The sequence below is a fragment of the Perognathus longimembris genome, chromosome 3 (assembly GCF_023159225.1).
Source record: "Perognathus longimembris pacificus isolate PPM17 chromosome 3, ASM2315922v1, whole genome shotgun sequence".
In the NCBI taxonomy this organism is placed as follows: Eukaryota; Metazoa; Chordata; class Mammalia; order Rodentia; family Heteromyidae; genus Perognathus; species Perognathus longimembris.
The window spans coordinates 69707266-69731040 of NC_063163.1; the positions used below are offsets into that span (position 1 = coordinate 69707266).

The following is a 23775-nucleotide window of genomic DNA, read 5'->3' on the forward strand; positions in this document are numbered from 1 at the left end:
GCTGAGATCTGAAGATTGAGGTTTGAAGCCAGTCCAGGCAGGAAAGTCCCTGAAACTCATCTCTAGTTAACCATCAAAAAAGCCAGAAATGGAGCTCTTGTTTATGTGGTATTGCTATCCTTGAGCAAAATGTTCAGGGACAGTACCCAGGCCCTGAGTTCAAGCCCCAGGACTTGCACGCACACAAAAGATACTAGGTGCTGGTGGCTCATTCCCTGTAATCCTATTTAGGAGGCAGAGATTTGAGGATTGTGGTTCAACATCAGCCCAGCAAGAAAGTCCATGAGACTCTTCAATAAAATACAAAAAAAAAAAAACACCAAAAAACTGGAAGTGGAGTTGTGGCTCAAAAAAAAATCACATCAGGGCCCCTCAGTCCTGCCTAGGGAGTGAGGTAGGGAGGAGTGCTAACCCTAAACCCATGGACCCTGTGTACACAGAGTGATTTTTAAAAACAGAGCCTTGAAGCTAGACACTGGAGGCACATGCCTATAATCCTAGCTGTCTGGAAGGTTGGGAATGGAGGATATGTGGTGCCAGGCCAGCAGGGGCTCACATCTGGATTGTCTCTAAGGAGGGAAGCTGGAGGAGGTGGGATGTGTCTGATATCCCAGAAACAGGAAACCTAAAAGGTGGCTTGCCACCCGGGAGGAAAGCTAGACTTTATCCTAAAAATAACCAGTGAAAACTAGGCTGGGAAGTGTGGCTGTGTGGCAGAGGGCCAACCTACTAAGTGTGAGAGCCTGAGTTCAAACCACAATACTACCAAAAAAAGAAGTCCTGAACAAAAGTTGTAGGTAAATGTAGTAGCATACATCTATAATCCCAGCACATTGGGGAAACTGTTCAATGCCAGCCTGGACTATACAGCAAGACCTTGTCTCCAAAACCACTAACATCTCAGGGGCAGATGCTCTGAAAGTAGGGAACACCAGCTTTGAGGGCATAGTGGGGTGTGAAAGTTCATGGGTTGAGGAAGATGGGAGCCCTCATTTGCCAGTGTGACTCCAGGGGTAAAGAAAGACCAATGCTTGAGCTGACACAGGCTTGTCCATCAGTGCCTGGCTCACACAAACTCTGAGTGGAGCCAGTCCCATCCCAGCTTCATCTTCCTGAGCCTACTGATCGTCCAGCTGCTACACAGCATGGAGAGCAGGAACTCCCAACTGAGGATCCTCCAGCCAACCCTGTCCAATCCTGCCCATCCTTGGAGCAAGGCCCCGCCCCATGGAGCAGCAAGAGCTGCCTAGCCTGGTGTTGGGATAGTATGAGCCTTACATCAGTCACCTTGTGGGAGACTATTGATTTAATTTACCAGGCTGGGGAAGCCAAGCCTACAAAAGGATCAAGCCTCCCAGGGCCAAGCCAAACACACACTCTGCAAGTGTTGTGCCAAGTCGCAAGACGACCACCAAGAAGGCCACCGAGATTCAGACATTCCGAAATGCAAAAGCAAGGCCCAAGGCTTTATTCAAGTGAGCTGCAACTCGGGCCTCATCCTACCCACCGACACAGCGGAGGTTAGGAGGGAGCCTCGAGCTACGATTACACAGGGCTTATAAAGGCAAAAAACAAAGTTACAACAATCAGGTGTTGAAGCAAGCAAGATTAGGACACAGGTACAAATCTGATTGGCTCAGGGTTCGAGGCATTCTAGGGGTGGTCAGAGTTAAGCATTCCCAGCAGTTAGAGTTCTAGACCAACTGGGCCCTAATGGGCTTGTCCTGGGTCTGCTCACAGGGCCTGCTTATCTCAGGTTCACATGGTAAAGTGGGGTTCACGTGGTAAAGTGGGACCTGACTTCAAAGTCTGGCACTTCACAAGTAAGTGTAGCTTGCAATTGCTGACAAGCTGAGTTGGTGACAAAAGAGAATGGTATCAAACTGAAAGACAAGACAGGACAGACAGATAGCCCAGGCCTATGGGAAGCAAGCCTGAGAAGATGCTGTATAAAAGTCAAGTTGGGGGGCTGGGAATATGGCCTAGTGGTAGAGTGCTTGCCCTGTATACATGAAGCTTTGGGTTCCATTCCTCAGCACCACACATACAGAAAGGGTGCTATGGCTCAAGTGGTAGAGTGCTAGCCTTGAGCAAAAAGAAGCCAGGGACAGTGCTCAGGCCCTGAGTTCAAGCCCCAGGACTGGCAAAATAAATAAATAAATAAAACGATGCCAGTGGCCCCAGCAAGAAAGTTTGTGAGACTCTTATCTCCAATGAACCACCAGAACACTGGAAGTAGAATTGTGGCTTAAGTGGTAGAGCACTAGCCTTGAGCTGAAGAGCTAAGGGACAGTACCCAGGTCCAGAGTTCAAGCCCTACCACCAACAAACAAAACAAACAAAAAACCACTGCGGGCTTATCTCCACAGAGACTTTCCTTTCTTTGTTTTTCTGGTACTGGGGTTTGAACTCAAGGCCTTGTGCTTGCTTAGCTTACTCACTTGATAGATGCTCCACCACTTCAGCCATCTTTCCAGCCCTGCTTTTGTTGGTTATTTTGTTTGTTTTGGGGTTGCTTTTTTTTTTTTTTGCCAGTCCTGGGCCTTGAACTCAGGGCCTGAGCACTGTCCATGGCTTCTTTTTGCTCAAGGCTAACAGTCTGCCACTTGAGCCACGGCACCACTTCTGGCCATTTTCTATATATGTGGTGCTAAGGAATTGAACCCAGGGCTTCATGTATAGGAGGCAAGCACTCTTGCCACTAGGCCATATTCCCAGCCCAGATTATTTTGGAGATGGAGTCTCACAGACTTTTCTGTCCAGGCTGGTCTCAGAATGGTATACACTTAGCTGGCCTCTGTGGCTCACAACTGTAATCCTAGTTATGCAGGAAGCTGAGATCAGAGGATTGATGTTTGAGCCAGCCCAAGTTGGAAAGTCAGTGAGACTCTTATCTCTAATTAATCACCAAAAAGCCAAAAGTGAAACTTTGGCTCAAGCAGTACAGCACTAACCTTGAGCAAAAAACTCAGGGACAGTGCCCAAGGCCTGAGTTCAAGCCATAGGATTGGTACAATAAACAAATAAATAAATGGGGAGGAGAGGCTGAGAATGAGGCTTAGTGGTTGAATGTTTGCCCAGCATGAAGCCCTGGGTTCAATGCCTAAGTACCATATAAACAGAAAAAAGCCAGAAGTAGCTCTGTGGCTCAAGTGGTAGATTCTTAGCCTTGAGCACAAGAAATTCAGGAACAGTGTCCAGGCCCTGAGTTTAGTCTCTAGGACTGGGGGATGGGGGTGGGGGAGAGGAAGGATTCTTTGGATTTCAACCTCTTTTTAAAAAAATTTATTTATTTATTTATTTATTTTGCCAGTCTTGGGCCTTGGACTCAGGGCCTGAGCACTGTCCCTGGCTTCTCTTTGCTCGAGGCCAGCACTCTGCCACTTGAGCCACAGCACCACTTCTGGCCTTTTCTATATATGTGGTGCTGGGGAATCGAACCCAGGGTTTCATGTATACGAGTCAAGCACTCTTGCCACTAGGCCATATTCCCAGCCTTTCAACCTCTTTTTTTTTTGGGGGGGGGCAGCAGTCATGGGCCTTGAACTTGGGACCTAGGCCTTGTCTTTGGGCTATTTTGTTCAAAGCTAGCACGCTAGCACTTTGAATCACAGCTCCACTTCAGGTCTTCTGGTGGTTACTTAAAGAGTCTCACGGACTTTCCTGCAGGTGCTAGCTTTGAACGCTGATTCTCAAATCTCAGCCTCCTGAGTAGCTAGGATTACAGGCATGAGCCACCAGCGCCCGGTAGGGGGAAGATCTTATCAGACTAGAAGTCAGACTAGAACTCTGAACACACTCCCCAGTGATTTTTCAGATACATCCCTTGGCTCTGTTGAGAACAATGGTCTCTTAGATAACACATGGCCAACATGTTGACTGAAGCCTTAGCATCGCTGGGACTGACCGTCCTCACGGGTGGGCTGCTGTTCCTGTCTTCAATACTCTATAGTGCAACCTCCTTGCGTTTCAAGGAATGAAGTCCCATAAGCTCAGGCCACAGATTCAACAGGGCAAAGGGTAACACACAAGCACCCACGGGACCAGCCCACCTCCCCCTCCTAGCCCCAGATTGCACGGCCACGTCAAAGTACTGCCACTAGATGGCGGCATCCTCCAACTACGAAACAGCTGAAAAATAAAGGCGTGGGGCGGGCTTAGGAGCCAGACATATCCACACACTGAACCGAGGGAGAACTGGACCCAAATTAGCGTGGTCTCAGCTTTCCCCTATCGTCCTGGGATAGAAACAAGCTTCTTCCGAAAGCGCTAGGCAGTCTTGCTTCTTGGAGCAAATCGACTTGTCAATCATCAATGTCAGTGTCAGTAGAGCAAAGTCAATCCCGCTTTGGTTTAGTCCAGCTGGTCAGAATCCAACTGACTCTATTCTTGAAGTGAGTCAAACCACGCGCACACCCCACTAGCTACCGGGACACAACGCTCTCTTCCGCGGAATCACCAGAGCTACCGAATTCCGACTCAGGCCCGCCTCTTCGTAATCTCACCCAACCACAAACTTCACAGAAGTACCGCATCCAATCATAAATCCCATTGTGCCAAAACCCAGGACCTATCAAAAGCTGAACTCTTCTGAGTTGCCCGCCCACTCACAAGGCGACACCTCTTCCTGGCCTTTCCCAGGCTGGCGCGGAGGATGACGCACTCGGCGCGCGACGCCAGAAGGTCGCACGGGCTTCTCTAACATGGCGGCGGCGGCGGCGCTGCGGGCCGGCTGGTGCCGCTGCCCGCGGGTGAGCGGACGTTCGGGGCGAGAGGGGCGGGTTTGCTGCGCTTTAAAAGAGCAGCCTCCTGGGTCCCCTTCTCCTCGGTCCCTTGGCTCTAGCCCTTCCTGTGGGCCCCACGAGAGGCTTGGGGGCGGGGTCATTGGGTCAGTTGAGGCCGGGACCCGCAGCACGTTGGGAGGCCCGAGGCCGAGGCCATCGTCGGGGCCTGCGGCAGCCCTGCACCGAACTTGGCAGGGACTTTCGACACTTTACCCTTCACATCAGGCCCCACGTAAAGGAAGGAGTGAGTGGTGGTTGAGGAGGTGGTGCCCGAATGTAGTGTGGGGGGGGGGAGCCTCACTCCCCACCTCCACCCCAACACCTTGACATTCACGCATTTAAATGTAAGTGCTCAGTCGAGGGCATTTCCTGCATCAGCCTGGAAGACAGGAAGGTCAATCTCGAACCCGCTAAGCATCAAGAACTCTTGGTTGATTGAGTAGGAGGAGTGGAGGCAGAGCCTGTAATGCGCATTGAGAAAATAATATTTCGCCTGGGAATATGGCCTAGTGGTAGAGTGCTTTCCTAGCATTCATGAAGCCCTAGATTCGATTCCTCAGTACCACATAAACAGAAAAGTCCGGAAGTGGTGCTGTGGCTCAAGTGATAGGATGCTAGCTCTTGAACAAAAGAAGCTCAGAGATTGTGCCCAGTCCCTGAGTTCAAGCCCCAGGACTGGGAAAAAAAAAAAAAAGAAAAGAAATACAGTATTTCATATTGCGGCTAGACCCTTCCTCTCTCCCTTTTTTCTTTCTCCTTCCCTCCCTCCTTCTCTCCCTTCCTGCCTTGACTGGCTTCAAACTGAGTTCTTCGAATGTCCTCAGAAGCTAAGATTACAGGTTTGAGCCACTGGCTCCCAGTGACTCTTATTTCTTCAAATTAAGGAACAAAGGTTAAGCAACCTGCCCACAGTCCCCTATCTGGTCCAAAACACTATAAGTCTGATTCTGGAACCCAACTGTTAAGAAGATGGACAATATGCCACAGAGTCTAAATATGGAGAGAGATTTGGCTTTTTGAATTAGGACTGATGTTTTTGTTTTTGTTTTTCTTCCTTGCCTTTTGAGTCCTGGTATAGGGGCTGAATACACTCAGGTTTAGATTTGGATTTGGATTGGAGACTGAGACAGAACCAGCTTCATTCAGCTTTCATCCTGTCTCCCAGACTAGACAGATGCCTACTTCAGATGGGTCTGTGTTTCTGGCATCAGTGGGTGTCAGCATAGAGAGAAGAAAAAGTAGTTGTTTACACTCCCCTGTAACAACCTGTAACTATAGGTGGTGGTTATGCCTGTGTATAAGTTTAGGGTGTTGATGTGGTTTTAGAGCTGGGAGAATGGGGACTGGGAGAGAGAAAATGCCCAGAAAAATGAGTGGTTCTAGTATATCAGCATCAACATTCCAAGCTTCCATGCTGGGTGCTTAAAGGTCACCATTTAATAAGGAAGAAAGGGCCTTTTAAGACCAGGCTCATTCCTATAGTCCTACTCAACTTAGGTGACTAAGATTTGAGGATCAAGGTTCAGAGCCATCCTGGGCAGACAGGCCGATCTGAGAGATTATCTCCATTTCACTAGCACAAAGCTGGAATTAGAGAACTGGCTTAAGTGATTAAACATCATTTTGAACAGCAAAAGCCAAGCAAGAGCACAAATTCCAGTACCAGCATCAAAAAAAAAAAAGAAGAAGAAGGAAGAAAGAGCTTTTCACTTGAGGCTACCTGTGTCTTTACATGGTACTGGAAATTGACTTAGGACCTCATGCTTGCTAGGCAAACGTTTTATACTCCAGCCATGTTACCAGTCCTAGCTGGATCTTTGCCCAGAGGGACTCTAGTAAAGTCCTTTGCTTTAAGCCCAACCCTTGCCTTGATCAGGACATTATAAGTTTATTCCAGGGTTGTCATTGGGACAGTTTTGGTGGTTTGCCTCAAAGAGGCAGGCCTCTAGGCTGGGCACTGGTGTCTTATGCCTGTAATCCTACCTAGTCAGGAATCTGAAATCTGAGGATCCCAGTTCAGAGCCAGCCTGGATAGGAAATACGGTGAGGCTATAATCTGTAATTAACCAGCAAAAAGCCAGAATTGGAGCCATGGCTCAAGTGGTAGAACACCAGCCTAGGGTGAAAAAGCTAAGGGATAGATACTCAGGAGGCTGAGATCAGAGCATTATGGTTCAAAGCTAGCACAGGTAGGAAAGTCTGTGAGACTCTTATCTCCAATTAACCACCAGAAAGCCTGAAGTGGCACTGTAGCTCAAAGTGGTAGTATGCTAGCCTTGAATGAAAAGAGCTCAGGGATAATACCCAGACCCCAAGTTCAAGCCCCAAGACCACCAACAACAACAACAACAAAAAAGGAAAAGGACAGCACCCGGGCTCTGAGTTCAAGTTCTAGTACTAGCACACCTGTGTGCACGCACACACGTACATGCACATACAACTAGGTCTCTGGTCTTTGGAGTCTGGGATAGAAGACTGCTTGCCACCAGCTTGGAAACTTAGTTTGCCCTCTCTAAACGAAGCATTTTGTTATGCAGATTACATTTAGCCTTCTTCCCCTGCAGGCTGGCATTTCCTGGGATCCATCTGATTCCCCTGGTTTCAGAATAGCTCTTGGAAGTGCAGATGCTACATATTCCCTTTCCACATGTTCCAGTGGCTTTCAGGCTTTGCAAAGATTAGATTGTCTGGCACACAGCAGACCTGTAATTGAAGTCAGCAAATGTGTGGCAAGTGGCTCCTGCCTTCTTTGAGCAGTCCATGTCCTTCCCAGTCACCATTGTTTCAGTGGATCTTTCTCTTTTCCCCACCAATTAGAGATGCCTGGGCAGCGGAATCTCATTTCTTTCCAGCCACAGCTTGCCCCATGGTTCAACCTACCAGATACGTCGGCCAGGTGGACAACTGCCATTGGTGAGTGACCTGGGATGCCAGACAATGAGCATGGGGAGGGGGACTGTTTGAAAAGCCCACCGTTGGGGCTGGGGATATAGCCTAGTGGCAAGAGTGCCTGCCTCGGATACACGAGGCCCTAGGTTCGATTCCCCAGCACCACATATACAGAAAACGGCCAGAAGCGGCGCTGTGGCTCAAGTGGCAGAGTGCTAGCCTTGAGCGGGAAGAAGCCAGGGACAGTGCTCAGGCCCTGAGTCCAAGGCCCAGGACTGGCCAAAAAAAAAAAGAAAAGAAAAGCCCACCGTTATTGGCAGGGGGATGGGGAGTCGCTGTGAAAGTGGCTTGAGCTGCCTCTGGCCACTGTCCAGGTCAGCTTGATGTAATGAGGTGCTCTTAGCTTACAGGGCAGCACATCTAGTGGGCTCTGATGGCTGCAAGTAGCAGCCCTGTACTGAGCCTCCTTCTTCCTCTGGCTTCGTCTATGGACCCTGACAAACATGGCTACCCCCTTTCTGGGAGAAAGCCCTTTAGGTATTGGGAGAGAGTCATTCCATCATTCTCTGTTCTGTCCAGCCATGTTTCTGATGATATCTTATGGCTGAGTGATGTGGGAAGCCCCAAACCTGTGCTCTGGGACTACCTGCAGCTTCTCTTCCTGCACTTTGTGCTTCTCCACTCAGCTCCTTCCTTTTGTTGTTGTTGTTGATTGTGGGGCTTGAACTCAGGCCCTGTACACTGTCCCTGAGCCTCTTTATGCTCAAGGCTGGCACTCTATCACTTGAACACCACTTCCAGTTGAGTGGTTAACTGGAGATAGGAGTTTCTGCCTGGGGTGGCTTCAAACTGTAATCCTCAGATCTCAGCTTCCTAAGTAGTTAGGATGACAGATGTGAGCCCCTGGTGCCCAACTTCAGCTCCTTCCTTGAAAGCACCTAATTACCTCCATTCCTGTCCTGGATTGGTCCTAGGTGTGAGACAGACCCTATGGATTCTTCTCCTTAGTTGTCCAGCCCCGCAGCCCCCATGGTTTGCAGCCCAAGTGTGTGAGCACTGGTGGAAGGTGGCAGAATCTTTGATGGACCTTCTCCTAGGGAAGGGTTAGGATCTGGCAGGAGGCCTGGCCGGCTCTCCTGAGATCTGCACCCAGCACATGTCACGCATTGGTCATGCATGGCCTCTTCCTGTGAGGTGACTCTTGGTTGTTCCCTAAGCTCTGTCTTTATTTTCTTTTCAGCCCACTACTCACAGCTACATTCAGGTCAAAATAGGGATTTAAATCCAGCTCAATCTCACTCTGAAGCCTGTATTGTTCCTGGGCTGGGGATGGGATCAGTACAGTGCCTTGTACATGTTAGGCAAGCATTCTACCACTGCACTATACCCTAGCCATTGAGGTTTTTTTGTAGCCTAGGCTTGAACTTTTCTTCCTACCTTAGCCTTCCAAATGTTGGGATTATAATTGTGTATAACTATACTCAGCTAATGTATTATTTTTAGTTGAGACATAATTGTACATGTTTATGGGGTACAGTGTACAATGTATACACAATGTTTAAAGGTCAGATCAATGTCATTGGCATATCCCTCACCTCAAATGATATTTTTCCTTTCTTTTTTTTTTATTTGGTCCTGGTGCTAGGGCTTGAACTCAGGGCCTGTCTCTGAGCTCTTTTTCTCAAGGCTCAGCACCGCATTAACAGAAAAGGCTGGAAGTAGTGCTGTGATTCAAGTGGTAGAGTGTTAACCTTGAGCAAAAAGAAGCCAGGGAGGGACAGTGCTCCAGCCCTGAGTTCAAGCCCCAGGACTGGAAAAGAAAAAAGAAAAGAAAAAGAGAAGGGCCAAAAGGTGGTGAGCCCAGTTTCTGGAGCCCAGTGAGAACCACACTGTGCTGAGTCTAGCTCTGCCGTGAGGGTCCTTGCTGACCTTTACCTTGGATTCCCAGAAACATAACTGAGAATGCAGCATTCAGCCCATTACTTGTCCTCTTCATTCCTTCTTGGAGGAGTTATGTCTTGTTTTACTTCTGCCTCTCCCCCGCCTAGTACTGGGGTCTGAACTCAAGAACTCTTATTTGCTTAGCTGGTACTCTAGCACTTGAGGCATACCTCCAGCATAGCTTTTTGCTGGCTAATTATAGATGTGCTTTTCTGCATGAGCTGGCCTTGAACCTCAATCCTCCAGATTTTAGCCTCCTGAATAGCTAGGATTACAGACAAGAATCACCTATGCCCAGTCTTGCTTTCCTTTTAATAATAGACTTTGTGTGATCAAGCAGTTTTCCGTTAAAAGGAAAATCCAACAAAGCACAGAGAGTTTCTGTGTCCATTCCTCTGTCTTGTCGGGGCAGGCTTGGTCTGGGTTCACTTCTCCCATTTTGAAGTACATTTGTTACAGTGGGCGAGTAAGGACTGATACACTGTTACTGAAATCTGCGCTAGCTTCAGGTTTGGTATGTGCTTTCTGTCCTGTGGATTCCCTTGACATAGACAAGGGCATTCCCAACTCAAACAGATGCTTCACTGGCCCGAAGCTCCTCTGTTCCCTTCTCCCTCACCCTGATAGTCATGGATCTCACTGCCGCCATCATTTTGTTTGTCACACAGTTTCATAGAGTGGACTCTTGTGACATGTAGCCTTTTCACATTCACTTCTTTCACTAGTCTTGTGCCTTGAGGGTGCCATGGCTTGAGAGGACACTTCTTGCTTATGGCTGAGTAAATATTCTGTAGTCTAGGTATAAGTCAACCCTCATTTGTGGTGCTTGATTCGAGGACTTCTGTTGGGTACACATGTTTCTTGTACACAGTGGAGTAATATGTGCCTAGGACACACATCCTCCTGTATGCTGTAGCTATAGTGTTGGGCATTGAACCCGGGAACTTCTTCATGCTGAACAAGCGCTCTACCACTTCAGCCATGGCTCTGATACTATTGTTATTATTGTTGTTGTTGTATTTTGTGTGTATGCACATGTATGTGCATGTGTGTGTGCATGTACTGGGTCTGGGTCTTGAACCCAAGGCTTAGCTTTTTGATCCCATAGCTTTTCAATCAATGCTGGCACTCTACCACTTGAACCACAGCTCCACTTCAGGCTTGGTGGTTAATTGGAGAAAAGAGTCCTCATAGATTTTCCTGCCCAGGCTGTCTTTGCACCACAATCTTCAGATCTCAGCCTCTGAATAGCTAGGATTACAAGTGTGAATCACCACATCTAGCTAATAAAATAAATAGTTGATTGTGAAACCTACAGAAAGGAGAAAACCTTAGAGTCCTTCCTAGGTCCTTTGTAGTCACCAGACATGTGTTCTTCTAGTCTCTTCTTTAACACTTTTTCTTTTACATTCTTTCTAGTCCAAATCGTATTCCTCTGGAAACAGGAAAGGATTTTTGTCCGGCTTACTAGATAACATCAAACAAGAGTTAGCTAAAAACAAAGAGATGAAAGAAAGTATAAAAAAGTTCCGAGATGAGGCCAAGAAGCTAGAAGAGTCTGATGCACTGCAGGAGGCCAGAAGGAAATACGTGAGTCTTGCTCACCCTTCCCACCACACATTTGTTCCCTGAGCTGAGCTGCCCAGGCTAAGCCAGCAGCCTGTGTGAGGATGTGGGGTCATGGCATAGATGAGGGGAAGGAGCCAGGGCATGGGAGGGGCCACCCAGTCCCCTCTGCTGCTCAGAAAAGGCAGAGCTGGTGGTGAAGCTCAGTGGTAGAGTATGTGCATAGGATGCAAGAGAGACTGGGTTCCATTCTCAGCACTTCCAATGAAAGAAAGAAAAAGGTGTGGCCACAGACCAGCAGGGTCACTTCTCTGGAAGCTACGAGACATCCCCAATCATCTTTGTGACCTGCAGGGGGAGCATCTGCATCAGGTGACCGATGGCACATAGACTTTGAGCCATACCACTCCTGGTTATGGTGGTAGAAACTGGGTCATGTGGCCAGTGTCAGCATTAATTACTACTGTCGTCTCTTCTTGAGCATCTGCCAAGCCTTTTTACTCCACAGAAGTGCCGGCAGGGAGGTATAGTCTCCTGTTTGCCAACAGGCAGGTGAACCTCGGTGCACACCTGCTCCAAGCCCTCAGTGCTTTGGTCCATTGGCTTCAAGCAGACCCTGAGCAAGGCCTTTCCCTCTGAGGATCCAAATTGCTCACTTGGGTGGCACGCCTTGTGTAGGTTCCATCTGCTGAATGAGTGTCTCACTCTGCCATTCAGGAAGGGGCTGTTTGAGAGCAGAGTAAGGAAGGGACTCAAGGTAGAGCAGCAGGAGGCCAAGAGTCAGGCAAAGTGAGGGCAGGATCATGTGGAAAATACCTCTTCTAAGACAAACACAGCAGATGATTGATGCTAGGACCAGTGGGAGAAAGGCCTAGGCTAGACCAGTACTTGGGAAGTGGCTGCTGGGCAGTCAGTCCTTCTGCTGAAGCCAAAGCCCAGATCTTGCTTGGGCCCAGGAGGCCCTAGGGGGTGGGTGGTTATGGGGTAGGAGCTCTGTGAGGAGCTTGGGCTTCAGGACCTTTGGTGGTTAGATGATTGTTACTGCTATGTGGGAATGAAGAAGCAATGTTCTTTACCCTAGAAAACCATTGAGTCTGAGACAGTGCGCACCAGTGAGGCGATACGGAAGAAGCTGGGGGAACTGACCGGGACGGTGAAGGAGGTAATGGAGGATCTGGCTTGCAGTCCTCTGGGATTGCCATCCACAGGGGACCAGGCTACAAGCAATGGGGAGCCTAGGCTGAGGGGGGGAACAAGGCTTATGGGTGGTGGCCCTGGCGCCTCCAGGGAGCCTCAAGAGGTCACACTATGGCCACTTGCAGGACAGGGATTGGGGAGTGGCAGCAGTGGCAGGAGACGGCAGGACTTGGGGCAGGCCTTCAGGCAGGCCCAATGTTGTGCGCCTCTCCATAGTCTTGTCCTTCATTGCTGCTCCCTTGGACTCCTGGTCACTGGGTGGTTCTGAGTCCCCCTTGCCCTGACAGGGGAGGCCACTGGACCCAAAGTCTGGTGATCCAAGTCCTGTGGTGCAGCACCCCAGAAACTGAATGTGGTGACCGTGAGGGGTTCTGTGCGAGCACTCCCTCTGTGTCTGTCTTAGTAGAGTCTTGATGAAGTGACTAAGAGCGACCTGGGCCGGAAGATCAAGGAGGGCATGGAGGAGGCCGCCAAGACAGCTAAGCAGTCAGCTGAGTCCATGTCCAGGGGTGGGGAGAAGCTGGGCAGGAGTGCCGCCTTCAAAGCCCTCTCCCAGGTGAGTGGAGCCCAGTCCAGTGGTGAGGGGGCAGATGCAGGGCTCGCCTGGGTTGGCATCCACTCTGCAAATTGCTTTCCTGGCAGGGGGTAGAATCTGTGAAGAAGGAGATCGATGAGACTGTGCTGGGACAGTCGGGGCCCTACCGCAGGCCAGAGCGCCTCAGGAAGAGGACTGAGTTTGCAGGAGAGAAGTTCAAGGAGGAGAAAGTGTTCGAGCCCAATGAGTAAGTCTTCCACTGCCCCATGCCACCCTCCTCCCCACCCTCCCAGCGTCTGTTTCCTTGCCTAGGACTCCCTTGATTCAAGAGCAAGGTGGGGAGGACCAGGTTGTCACAGGCCCTGGGTCTGGCTGGGGTGGCTCCTCTACTGTCTGCATGGTGACGGGAGGTGCCAGGCTCAGGCAGCTGCCTCCTGCACCCTCAGGGAGGCCCTGGGGGTCGTGCTGCACAAGGACTCCAAGTGGTACCAGCAGTGGAAGGACTTCAAAGACAACAATGTGGTGTTCAACCGTGAGTGGCTCTGCTGTGGCTCCCGGGTTGGGGGTGGTGGCAGACCCTGTACAGAGCAGCCCCAACAGGGCCGTTCCCCGCTCAGGGCCAGCCATTTGGATTCTGTCTCTGAGATGCTAAGGAAGAGCTCCCTCATGGACCATCAGGGCACTGGAAGCCATGGCCAGCCTAGGACCCCATGGCAGGTGTGTCCTGCTGGGCTCAGGGCATGGAATTGGTTTGTTAAGGGCTAAGCAGGAAGCTACCAGCTACATGCCCTTGTCTCTTGTCATGTGAGGACCACTAGAGGCCTATTCTTCCTTTGTAGTGGAAGCACCAGCCAGTGGGGGTGGCACTCCGTAATTTGCACAGCCCCCCTAAGCCCTGGCTGAAGGTATCTGCAGCCTCACCAGGTAGGTGGCCAGATAGCAGTCCCCACACAGATGAGGTTGGAGATAATCTCCAACATTACCTCTTGGACCTGGTTGGCATCCAGGGAACCTGAAAGCCATGGAGTTGGGGCATCATTCCAAAAGGGATCCCTCCTTTAGTCCCTGCCCCTCATCTCCTATAGGGTTTTTTGAGATGAAGATGAAATATGATGAGAGTGACAACGTGCTCATCCGGGCATCACGGGCCTTGACGGACAAGGTTACAGATGTGCTGGGTGAGTGCACAGCCCTAGGACCGCCTATCTGCCCGGCTGGCAGCAGGAAGGGACCCCAGGCCCTGGACTTAGCAGGGCTCTGCTCCCTGCAGGGGGCCTGTTCTCAAAGACGGAAATGTCGGAGGTGCTCACTGAGATCCTGCGGGTGGACCCGTCCTTTGACAAGGACCGGTTTTTGCGCCAGTGTGAGAATGACATCATCCCCAACATCCTGGAGGTTCGTGGAGAAACCCAATGGGACCCCAACCTGTACCACCTGCTCCCTTTCCCACAGGCTTCCCTGGGTTCAAGCCTGTGGTTACCCCAGGGACTTTGGCTGCTGGGGCTGTTTTCTGAGCTGATAAACAACTCTGGGCTCCTACCTGGCTTCAGCTGTCCCATAGGTTATGTTCCTTGCCTTTCCCAGGCTTTAGAAGCCTGACTATGCCCCACCCATGACAGTAGGGGTCTCAGAAAGGGGCATTGGTCCTTGCCTTAGGACTGTCTGTATTAGCTTCAGAGATGGTGGTGGTTTCTTGCTCTACCCATGAGGTGTGATGGCCTTTCCACCTCGAGGCTACTCCCTCGTCTCTGCCTCTCCGAACCCCCCAGCATGTGGCATGATTCTGTGTAGCCACCCTCCCCCTTGCCTTCCTCCTATTGCCTATACCTGCCATGTCCACATGGTCTCGTCCCCCAATGTCTCCAATGCTTGTCACCTGGAGCAGGGCTGGGAGGAAGTAGGGTGGGGAGAAACAGGCAGCATCTGGAGCGGGGGCGGCTCCTCATGGTGTGTTGTTCCCCACACCACTGGCCATGCTTCTCCCCACATGCTCCTGGCTTCCTCCTGCCCTTCTCTCTGGCAACTCTCTCATGCTCTACAGATCCAGCCTGGACTGTAGGTTCCCTGGGAGTGTCCCCCCACCCAGGAGCCACCTCTGCAGCCTGCTTTCCAGCCATCTCTCCTTTTTAGGAGACTTCCTGTCCCAGAGGTGGGCCTGGCTTGCCAGCCTCATTGCAGTCTGAGGCTGGACGCAAAGCCACCTTCTTTCCACAGGCCTTGGGGACCCATTGTGGGTCTCCCGTGCAGTGTCCCCTCCTTTCCTGTCTGTATCCAGCCAGAACCCCATGCACACACCCACAGGGACCCTGGGGAGGGCTGGCTGATCACTTGTGATGCCTGAGTGGAGCCTTGCCTGCAGACCTGGGGCCCAGGGTTCTCTAGAAAGCTTTCCTCAGAACGTTTTCAAGAGTTTTGCCTCAGAAGCCCACTCGCCTTCTTGTGCTTATTTTTTCCCTTTCCCTTTTTAGGCAATGATTTCTGGAGAACTTGATATTCTCAAAGACTGGTGCTATGAAGCTGTGAGTCTTGGCTTTTTCCTATCTCTTTCACTGCAAAAAAAAAAAAAATCACAGAAGGGCTTGGGGGTGTGGCTCCGCTCGGCTCAGCATAGTGCACTTGTCTGGTAAGCATAGGGCCCGGGTTCTGTCTACCTCAGTGTCAGAACCAGGAGCTGGACAAGGGCTTGTCTCTGGCAGAAAGAGGAGTCATGGTTTCTGATGGGGGAGGCCCTAAACCAGCCTGACCCTTCCTCAGTACTGACACCCCTGCTTCCAGCCTGTCAGAAATCCCATGCCAGCAGGGCACATGCCTGTCAGCCAGCTGTGTTGGAAGTATAAATAGGAGCACTGTGGTCCAGCTCAGCTCAGACAACAGGATGAGACCCTATTGGAAAAATAACTAAAACAGAAAGGCCAAGCTGTGGCTAATGTGGTAGATGGCCTGCTTAGCAAGTGGAGAGCCCTGAGTTAAATCTTAGTACCTTAAAAAAAGAAATGATTGGGGCTGGGAATATGGCCTAGTGGTAGAGTGCTTGCCTTGTATACATGAAGCCCTGGGTTCGATTCCTCAACACTACATATATAGAAAAGGCCAGAAGTAGTGTTGTCGCTCAAGTTTGCCTTGAGCAAAAAAGAAGCGAGGGACAGTGCTCAGGCCCTGAGTTCAAGCCCCAGGACAAGGAAGGAAGGGAGGGAGGGATCCCTTTTCCATTTGATAGACACAGATGTGCCCGTTTTCCCAGGCCTTCCCTTGTACCTCAGGTTAAACTGATTTTGGGTAAGGAGAGTCACAGAAGGGCCACCCAAGCCATAGGGTAAGATGGGGTTCCAGGGTGGCATACTGGGCATGCAGGCTGGGTCTGAGGCAGAGAGAGGACAGAAAGGCCAGTGAATGCACGCTGTTGCCTTGGCCCCGAGTCTTGCCTGTGCATGGTGATTATAGGCACTCTGCTAGTTCTACCCTCTCCCCGTGCCATCCCCCCCCCCCCAACCCCCATCCTCTGGCTCATCCTGAGTGGGTCATGAGGGCAAACTGAAGTCAGGAGTGAGACATGCCCAGCAAATCCATTAGCACCAGATCCCGAAACCCAGATCAAAACAGTGTGGGTAGACTTCCCGCCTGGGGAGGAGCCGTATTTCCTGACTGGGCCCAGCGGCTTCCCAGAGTCAGGGCTCAGGGTCCAGGGTCATCACCAGATCCACGATGCAAGGGAGGCCTGCCGATGTCCCCAGAAGCACACGCTGTCTGCACCCGCCCGGCTCCTGTCAGCCTCCTGTCTGCTCCAGCCACCTCAGCTCACCCTGCCACCTCCCTCACTGGCCTCTCAGGCGCTGTCTTCCTCTCCTCCCCATGCTTCCCTAGGAAGCCATCCAGACACTTTTTTGGCTCATTCTATTCTGCACCCAGCTCACAAACAACTTGCAAAAAGCAGAGGAGAAGATTCTGTCAGATTTTCTTTTTTAAATACTCCTCTGCATGATGACTAATCCCGCAGGCATTAGGCACTTATGAGGGTGGGGTTTTTTGTATTGTTTTGTTGTGGTGGTGTTGTTTTTTGTTTTTGTTGTTGTTGTTTTTTTACTTTGCTACCATGAAGCCTGGGCTGATGTCTTTGTCAGAGTTGCTGATATCCCTGAAGCACAGCTGCTGAGGTGTTTTATAAAGGCATCTAAATTTAATAAGAGACCGACTCAAACAGCGTTGGCATTGGAGAGCATCTTCTAGATCGTGGAGCAGGATAGGCTGCTCTTGGGGCTGGGCTGCACAACTGCCCCTGAGCATCCCACAGATTTAGGACAAATCCTAGAAAAATAACAAAAACCACTTCATCCCAGCCAGCTTAAGCATCAGCCAAATGAAGTGGAAGTGGGGTGTGAAGGATCTCCACACACACACACACACCCCAGGCGTGTATTTTGGCTCCTGTTCAGAATTCCCCACTTGGCTGATAATGCTTTCACTTAGGAGTCTTGATCTTTCCATAATGGGAGACAAGCTGTGCTGCTGGCCAGTGGGGGCAGCACCTGCCTCCCACTGGGACCTGTGCTCCTGGCACAGCCACTCCTGGCATCAGTTGGTACACACACTGGGTGCTGGGCCTTAGGTCGGGTTGGGGCAGGGACCTGCCCTTGGTGGCCATCTACAGGGACCTGGGCCTCTTGTTGCAGACCTACAGCCAGCTGGCCCACCCGATCCAACAGGCCAAGGCCATGGGCCTCCAGTTCCACTCTCACATCCTGGACATCGACAATGTGGACGTGAGTGCTTCTGGGTGACCCCGGGGTGAGGCCAGCGCACTGCTCACCAGTGCTCCTCCAGCAGCATCTTCTCTCCTTTCTTTCCTTTTGGTCGATCATGGGGCTAACTGGGCCTGGGCACTGTTGTTTCTGAGATTCTTTTCGCTCAAGGCTAACACTCTTAACTCCTTGAGCCACAGGGCCACTTCCAGTTTTCTGGTGGTTAATTAACTGGAGATGAGTCTCATGGATTTTCCTGCCTGTACTGGCTTCAAGCTGCAATCCTCAGATCTCAGCCCCCTGAGTAGCTAGGATTACAGGAGTGAGCCACCAACACCCAGCTCAGCAGCATTTTCTTGCGCTCAGTACTGACATAGCCCTGTGGTTGTTATTTGGGCCATCTGCAGGTTAATAGTTATTTGACATGACATTGTGTGTGTGTGTGTGTGTGTGTGTGTGTGTGTGTGTGTATAACTTCATAGTGGCACAAATGCAATACACACTCAGGACATCAAGTTGAGTTTTGATTCAAAATTTTATGTATAAGCTGGGTGTGGTGGTACACACCTATAATCCCAACACTGGGATGGCTGGAGAGGTAGAGGCCAGTTTGGGCTACCAAGTAAAAACCCCTATCTTAAAGTAAAAAAACAGCCTTTGTGTTAGATACTCTTGTGTACATGTTCTGAACACACGTGAAGTCAGTGTAGCTCTGCACTTAGTAGGCTGGAGTTATTGGATGCTTTGTAGAGACACTTTGAATGGGTTTATTGGATATAGTTCCATCAGAGGCCCAGGAACACACAGTCTTGGGCAGGAGGTGGACATTCCCCAAATCTCAGGCTGCTGTGGACCCCATGGATGGTAATAGCCCTGCATCCAAAGGGCACGGCCCTTGTCATGACCTTGTGGACACCCCACGGACAGCTGTGCCTTGAACCCCTCTCGTCTTCCCATGGAGAGCTGGAGGCTCTTGCCCCTTTCACCCTGTGATCTTTATGCAGCTCAGTCTCCAGTCTGAGTTCAGAGAAGTCCACTGAGTTGGAAGTGGGCTGGCTTTAGTGTGAGATGCAGAGCCTAGAGGGACGGGCACAGGTGTCCTCAGCAGGACCAAGTGCCCAGGTCTCCCAGTGAGAGGGAAGGCACCAAGGTCTCACCTTTAGGGGTGTATAGGGGTTGCTGTGCCAGTCAGAGACTCACGGGCCCTCTTCCCTTCCCCTCCCACAGCTGGCCATGGGCAAGATAATGGAGCAGGGCCCCGTGCTGATCATCACTTTCCAGGCCCAGTTGGTGATGGTGATCAAGAATCCCAAAGGCGAGGTGGTTGAGGGGGACCCGGTGAGTGATGAAGCTGGGCTGGAGTGGGGATAACCCCTCTCACCTAAGACCCTGTCTGTGGCCTGGGGTCAGAGGCCCCTCCAGTCTGTGCCCAGGAAACCTTCCTGGTCCCCCATACATCCCTCAGTAACCCCTCTTCTTGGGCCCTGGCTGCTCACCCTGCCTGTTTCCACAGGACAAGGTGCTGCGCATGCTCTATGTGTGGGCGCTCTGCCGGGACCAGGAAGAGCTCAACCCCTATGCTGCCTGGCGCCTTCTGGATATCTCAGCCTCCAGCACGGAGCAGATCCTCTGAGCGCACTGTGTGGCGGAGCAACACACAGCTATAGACCTTTGGGGACAGATGAGACTGTGGGCTCTGCCAGGGCAGCTGCAAAACCAGCTGGATGACGAAGGGGCAGCAGGCTTCTGAGGAAGCCTAAGGGGAAGACGCTCTCCACCATGCCACATGGCTGCTAGTGGCTTGTCACCAGGGCCACACCAGCCACAGTGCCAAGAGACCTCCAACCCAGGGACTCCAGGTGGTGGATCTCCATCAGCAACTCCGAGTGGCCACTGGCTACGCCAGCCAGGCCCTTTTAGGTCCATTTTTTTATTTTATCAGTGCTTTTACTTCCTGTACATAAGCCTGAGATTTGGAAGTAATAAAACACCAAAGTGCAGAAGAGCAGCTTGTGTGGTGTGAAGTGTGTGTCACTGGATAGGGGGCCTGGGACAGAGCAGCCAGCTGGCCTTTGGAGGCGGTCAAGATCAGTGAAGGAGCTTGCAGTCCGCAGGGTCACCTGGCCTGGCCAGGACCTCTGGTTTCAGGGACATAAACACTAGGGAGAATTAACGCACACACGGAATCTGACTGGGGTCTTTGCTGGGTTGGGTCCCCAGGGCTCTTAAGGCGGCTTAAAATATCCTTGAGTGATGTGGGGGTCCATGAGGAGCCCCTACACAGAGTCTAGGGTGAGACCTGGGGTGCCCGAGGGTCCTGTGGGTGGGGCTGGAAGCTGCCCACGCCCCAAGGGAGACCCTGAATGCTCGTGGGGCTCCTGGCCCCAGAGGTGTCTTCGTGGCCCCATCAGCCCGAGCTCTGAGCCCCCTGTGACACGACCGGGTCTCGGGTCCATGGTTCTTGGGTCCACGCGCAGGTCCTGGCCGCTCCCAGCACAGCCTCCGCCCCTTAGTCCAGCCCCCGCAGCGGCCCCGCCCCTGTCTCCATGGGAACAGCCGCGGCGGCCCGGCGCGCTGCTTGGCGGCCTCGGTCTCCGTCGCTCTAGGGGCGGGCGGGCAGACGGGTGGGTTGGGCTGATCTGGGGCTGCCGCTGCCACCACCGCGGGAGAGAGACGAGACAAACCTGCGCGGGTCTCAGGAGGGAGTCCTGTCGCCGGGTCACCTGCTCCCGTCCGGTGGAGGCCAGGGTGAGGGGCGCGCCGAGGCGGGGGCAAGGGCAGCAGTGGGGGAGGGGGTCCCGGGCCGCCAAGAACAAAGGGAGCGAGCGGGGCGGAGGGAGCGGGCCTCATCGTGCCACGCCGTCCGGGTCTCCGGCCGCGCGCTCGCACCTGTTGTGCGCGAGCTGGGGCAATCCGGCGATCAGGCTCCCCGTCTGCGCTCAGCGCCCACCTGCGCGCACGGCTGGAGTTGGGTCCCCGCGTGGCGGAGGTGGTGAAGCCCTGGGACTGGGCTTGGGCGTAGCCGGGGAGGCAGCTGGGCGAGCGGGCAGGGAGGGTGGGGAAGGGAGGCACGTAGTAGGACACAATAACGACCGGGGTGGAGGGGGCGATGCGGAGGTGCAGGAGGGCGCAGCCTCACCCCTGCGCCCCGGGCGGGCCCGCCGCTCCTCAGGTCAGGGCACGCGGCGATGTGAGCCATGAGCGCGACGTGGACGCTGTCCCCGGAGCCGCTGCCGTCTTCGACGGGGCCCCCGGTGGGCGCGGGCCTGGACGCCGAGCAGCGCACAGTGTTCGCCTTCGTGCTGTGCCTGCTCGTGGTGCTGGTGCTGCTGATGGTGCGCTGCGTGCGCATCCTGCTCGACCCCTACAGCCGTATGCCCGCCTCGTCCTGGACTGACCACAAGGAGGCGCTCGAGCGCGGGCAGTTCGACTACGCGTTGGTGTGAGGGTCGCCGCGGCCCCTCCCCGGAGACCCCGAGGAGGGTCGGCCTGGCGGGGTCGCCGCCAGCCTGGAGTGTGCTCAGGATCCCGCTCAGAGCCCCTAGCCCCGGGCTGGGGGGGGGGGGCGCAGGACAGGCCTAGCTCCACCCCCTGGCCCCGCCCATATCCCCCCTCCTGGCAAGGGCAAGGGCAGATGCCCCCCACCTGATGCCTTTTATCTGCCCTCTCCCTTCCTCCCAGCATCCTGACCAACCAGCTGGTCCCCTGAAATCCACCAGAAATGTCCTATCATGAGAGTGAGAACCCTCTTATTCCCTCCCTCCCTATCCCGCGCCCACCCTATCTTCAAGAAGATTGAGTATTGAGGCCCCTCCTTGAGCTACGGCCCTGCGGGCAGGCTCACTCCAACCTTGTGGGGTGAACACCGCCTACCAGTAATGCCCAGCACATACTGACCCCCCCCGAAGACAGACCTGAACGTCCACCATGGTTGCTGAGTCCTGGATGTGTGGCACCTTGCATAGAGGAAGAGCGTGGGTTGGACTCACTCCCACCCCCACCTCACCCCAGACCCCAGCACAGATCAGCACCCCGCTCTCTTGCCCACCTCTACACCCAACCCCAGCTGTCTTTCTGCCACCTCTCCCTGCCCTTCGGTGCCACACCCCACGCTCCCCTTTCCCATGTCTTTTCACCTCTCCCTGCCTCTGAGCGACTAAGATGATAATAAAAGCTGTTCTTGCGCGCTTACTGCGTGGCAAGCAGTGTGCTGAGTTAGCGCCTCCTGTTTCAGCCTGTTTACTCTTCAGGGTGAGTGTCAGTACCCCCACTCTACCTGCCAGGGAAGTAAAGTGATGCAGCTGCAGCCGCTTGCCCTTCGCCATAAGTCGTGTTCAGCCCCAAATGCAACTCGGGTCTGGCTTTTGCAGGCCTGCGAAAGACACTCTGTCTGCCCTCAACTTTAACTGACTTCCATGTATAACCTTGTAATCCATTCTCCCTACAGCAGAAACCTCCACCCACCCCCACACACATACTCTTCCCCTTGATCCAAGGAGGTACTGGAGGTACCAAGAATGGTATCTGCAGCCCCAAATTCCTGAGCCCCATCCTGCCTCCATCAGCAAGGAGCTCCTTGGAAGCCGGTCCTGCGGGGCTGTGACCGTGAGTGAGCTGGCCCCTTTCCACAGCCTGCCTGGGAGGCGTGTTGTGCGCCCCGGGGGAGCCGTGTGCAGCGTGGGGGGTGGGGGGGAGAGGAGAAACTAGCGTTTCCATAAAAAGCTATGAGGAGGTACAGCTCTGTGAGCAGAAATTTCACCACTCAGACAACTAGTTAGGCTTGGGGGAGGACACCTCATTTTCCAAGAACGGTGGAATCACCACCCCCCCTCCCTCCATGTCCATAGAGCAATGGAGCCACTGCCAGGAACTATCCCCCTACCCTCTGCCCCACCCCCACAACAGAGGAGGGGATCAGCCAGAATTCTGGCCCCTTTCCTCCCAACTCTACTTCCAATGCCATTTCTTTGTGCCAATCTTGGAGCTTGAACCTCGGTCCTGAGCGCTTTGCCCCTGAATTTTTTTGCTAAAGGCTGGTGCTCTACCACTTGAACCACACGTCCACTTCTGGCTTTTTTTTTTTTTTTTTGGTATTTTTTGTTACTGGGGATCGAACTCAGGATGTTGCACTTGCTAGGCAAGGGCTCTGCCACAGAGCTACATCCCAGCCCGATTTCTGGCTTTTTGCTGGTTCACTGGGGAGAAGAGTCTCATGGACTTTCAAATGATGACCCTCACATCTCAGCCTCCTGGTTAGCTGGGATCAAGGTGTGGGACACTAACACCTCATGCAATGCCCTGGCCCCCTCCACCTTTCCCTCCTCCTCCCTGTATTTCTAGGGTTGTTGAGACACCAAGACTACAGGGACAGAGCCCCCCCCCCCCCCGCAGCCTCCTGCTGCTTGCAGGAGCACACCCCTCATCCTCCTTGGAGCCTGAGTCTTGCTTCTTCCATCTGGTGGCTGTCTGCTAGCTTCTACCTTCCATCTGTATATGACTTTGCCCCACTCTGCAAACCTGTCCCTGTCACCTATCCCTCGAGCCCTGCCTGGCTTCCCTCTTCCCATCCACACTTGTCAAAGAGCTACTTGGTCAGACCAAGGTCACTCCAGGCCAGTACTGCCCCTCCTCCCTAGCATTTCTGCATAATCCTGAGCCTCAGCCTGTGGTATTCCAGGCTCCCCATTCCCTTTTTGTATGTCTTGAGTGTGTGCCTGGCTTGGAATTTGAACTCAGGGCCCAGGTGCTCTTCCTTGGCTTTTTCACTCAAGGCTGGTGCTCTACCACTTGAGCCACACCTCCATTCTGGCTTTTTGCTGGTTCATTGGGGATAAGAGTCTCGTAGACTTTCTTTTTTTTTTTTTTTTTTTTTGCCAGTCCTGGGCCTTGGACTCAGGGCCTGAGCACTGTCCCTGGCTTCTTCCCGCTCAAGGCTAGCACTCTGCCACTTGAGCCACAGCGCCGCTTCTGGCCGTTTTCTGTATATGTGGTGCTGGGGAATCGAACCTAGGGCCTCGTGTATCCAAGGCAGGCACTCTTGCCACTAGGCTATATCCCCAGCCCCCCTCGTAGACTTTCTTATCCTGACTGGCTTCCCACTTGGACCCTCAGATTTCAACTTCCTGGT

The 23775-nt window shown here is 52.6% G+C and overlaps 2 protein-coding genes across 3 annotated transcripts in view; both read left to right on the forward strand.

Annotated features, from left to right (window-relative positions):
• The first annotated feature begins 4676 nt into the window (after nt 1–4676).
• Timm44 (translocase of inner mitochondrial membrane 44) overlaps nt 4677–23775 on the forward strand; it is a 35681-nt gene continuing 16582 nt past the window's right edge. Inside the window, exons 1-13 of one of the 2 annotated variants that reach the window (XM_048342105.1) lie at nt 4677–4751; nt 7602–7697; nt 11034–11204; nt 12262–12342; nt 12784–12933; nt 13020–13159; nt 13359–13444; nt 13998–14090; nt 14183–14307; nt 15381–15431; nt 17580–17669; nt 18876–18986; nt 19162–19288. In XM_048342105.1, coding sequence (XP_048198062.1) covers nt 4704–4751; nt 7602–7697; nt 11034–11204; nt 12262–12342; nt 12784–12933; nt 13020–13159; nt 13359–13444; nt 13998–14090; nt 14183–14307; nt 15381–15431; nt 17580–17669; nt 18876–18986; nt 19162–19281 — 1362 coding nt within the window. In that variant the 5' untranslated portion in view covers nt 4677–4703 and the 3' untranslated portion in view covers nt 19282–19288. Of the gene's footprint in view, nt 4752–7601; nt 7698–11033; nt 11205–12261; nt 12343–12783; nt 12934–13019; nt 13160–13358; nt 13445–13997; nt 14091–14182; nt 14308–15380; nt 15432–17579; nt 17670–18875; nt 18987–19161; nt 19654–23775 lie in introns of those variants that run through there. The other variant, XM_048342104.1, reaches the window with a different exon arrangement.
• Nucleotides 20299–21799, forward strand: Ctxn1 (cortexin 1). The gene is made up of 2 exons (XM_048342110.1): nt 20299–20396; nt 20821–21799. The coding sequence occupies exon 2, from the start codon at nt 20846–20848 to the stop codon at nt 21092–21094; it is 249 nt and encodes an 82-aa protein (XP_048198067.1). The 5' UTR covers nt 20299–20396; nt 20821–20845; the 3' UTR covers nt 21095–21799.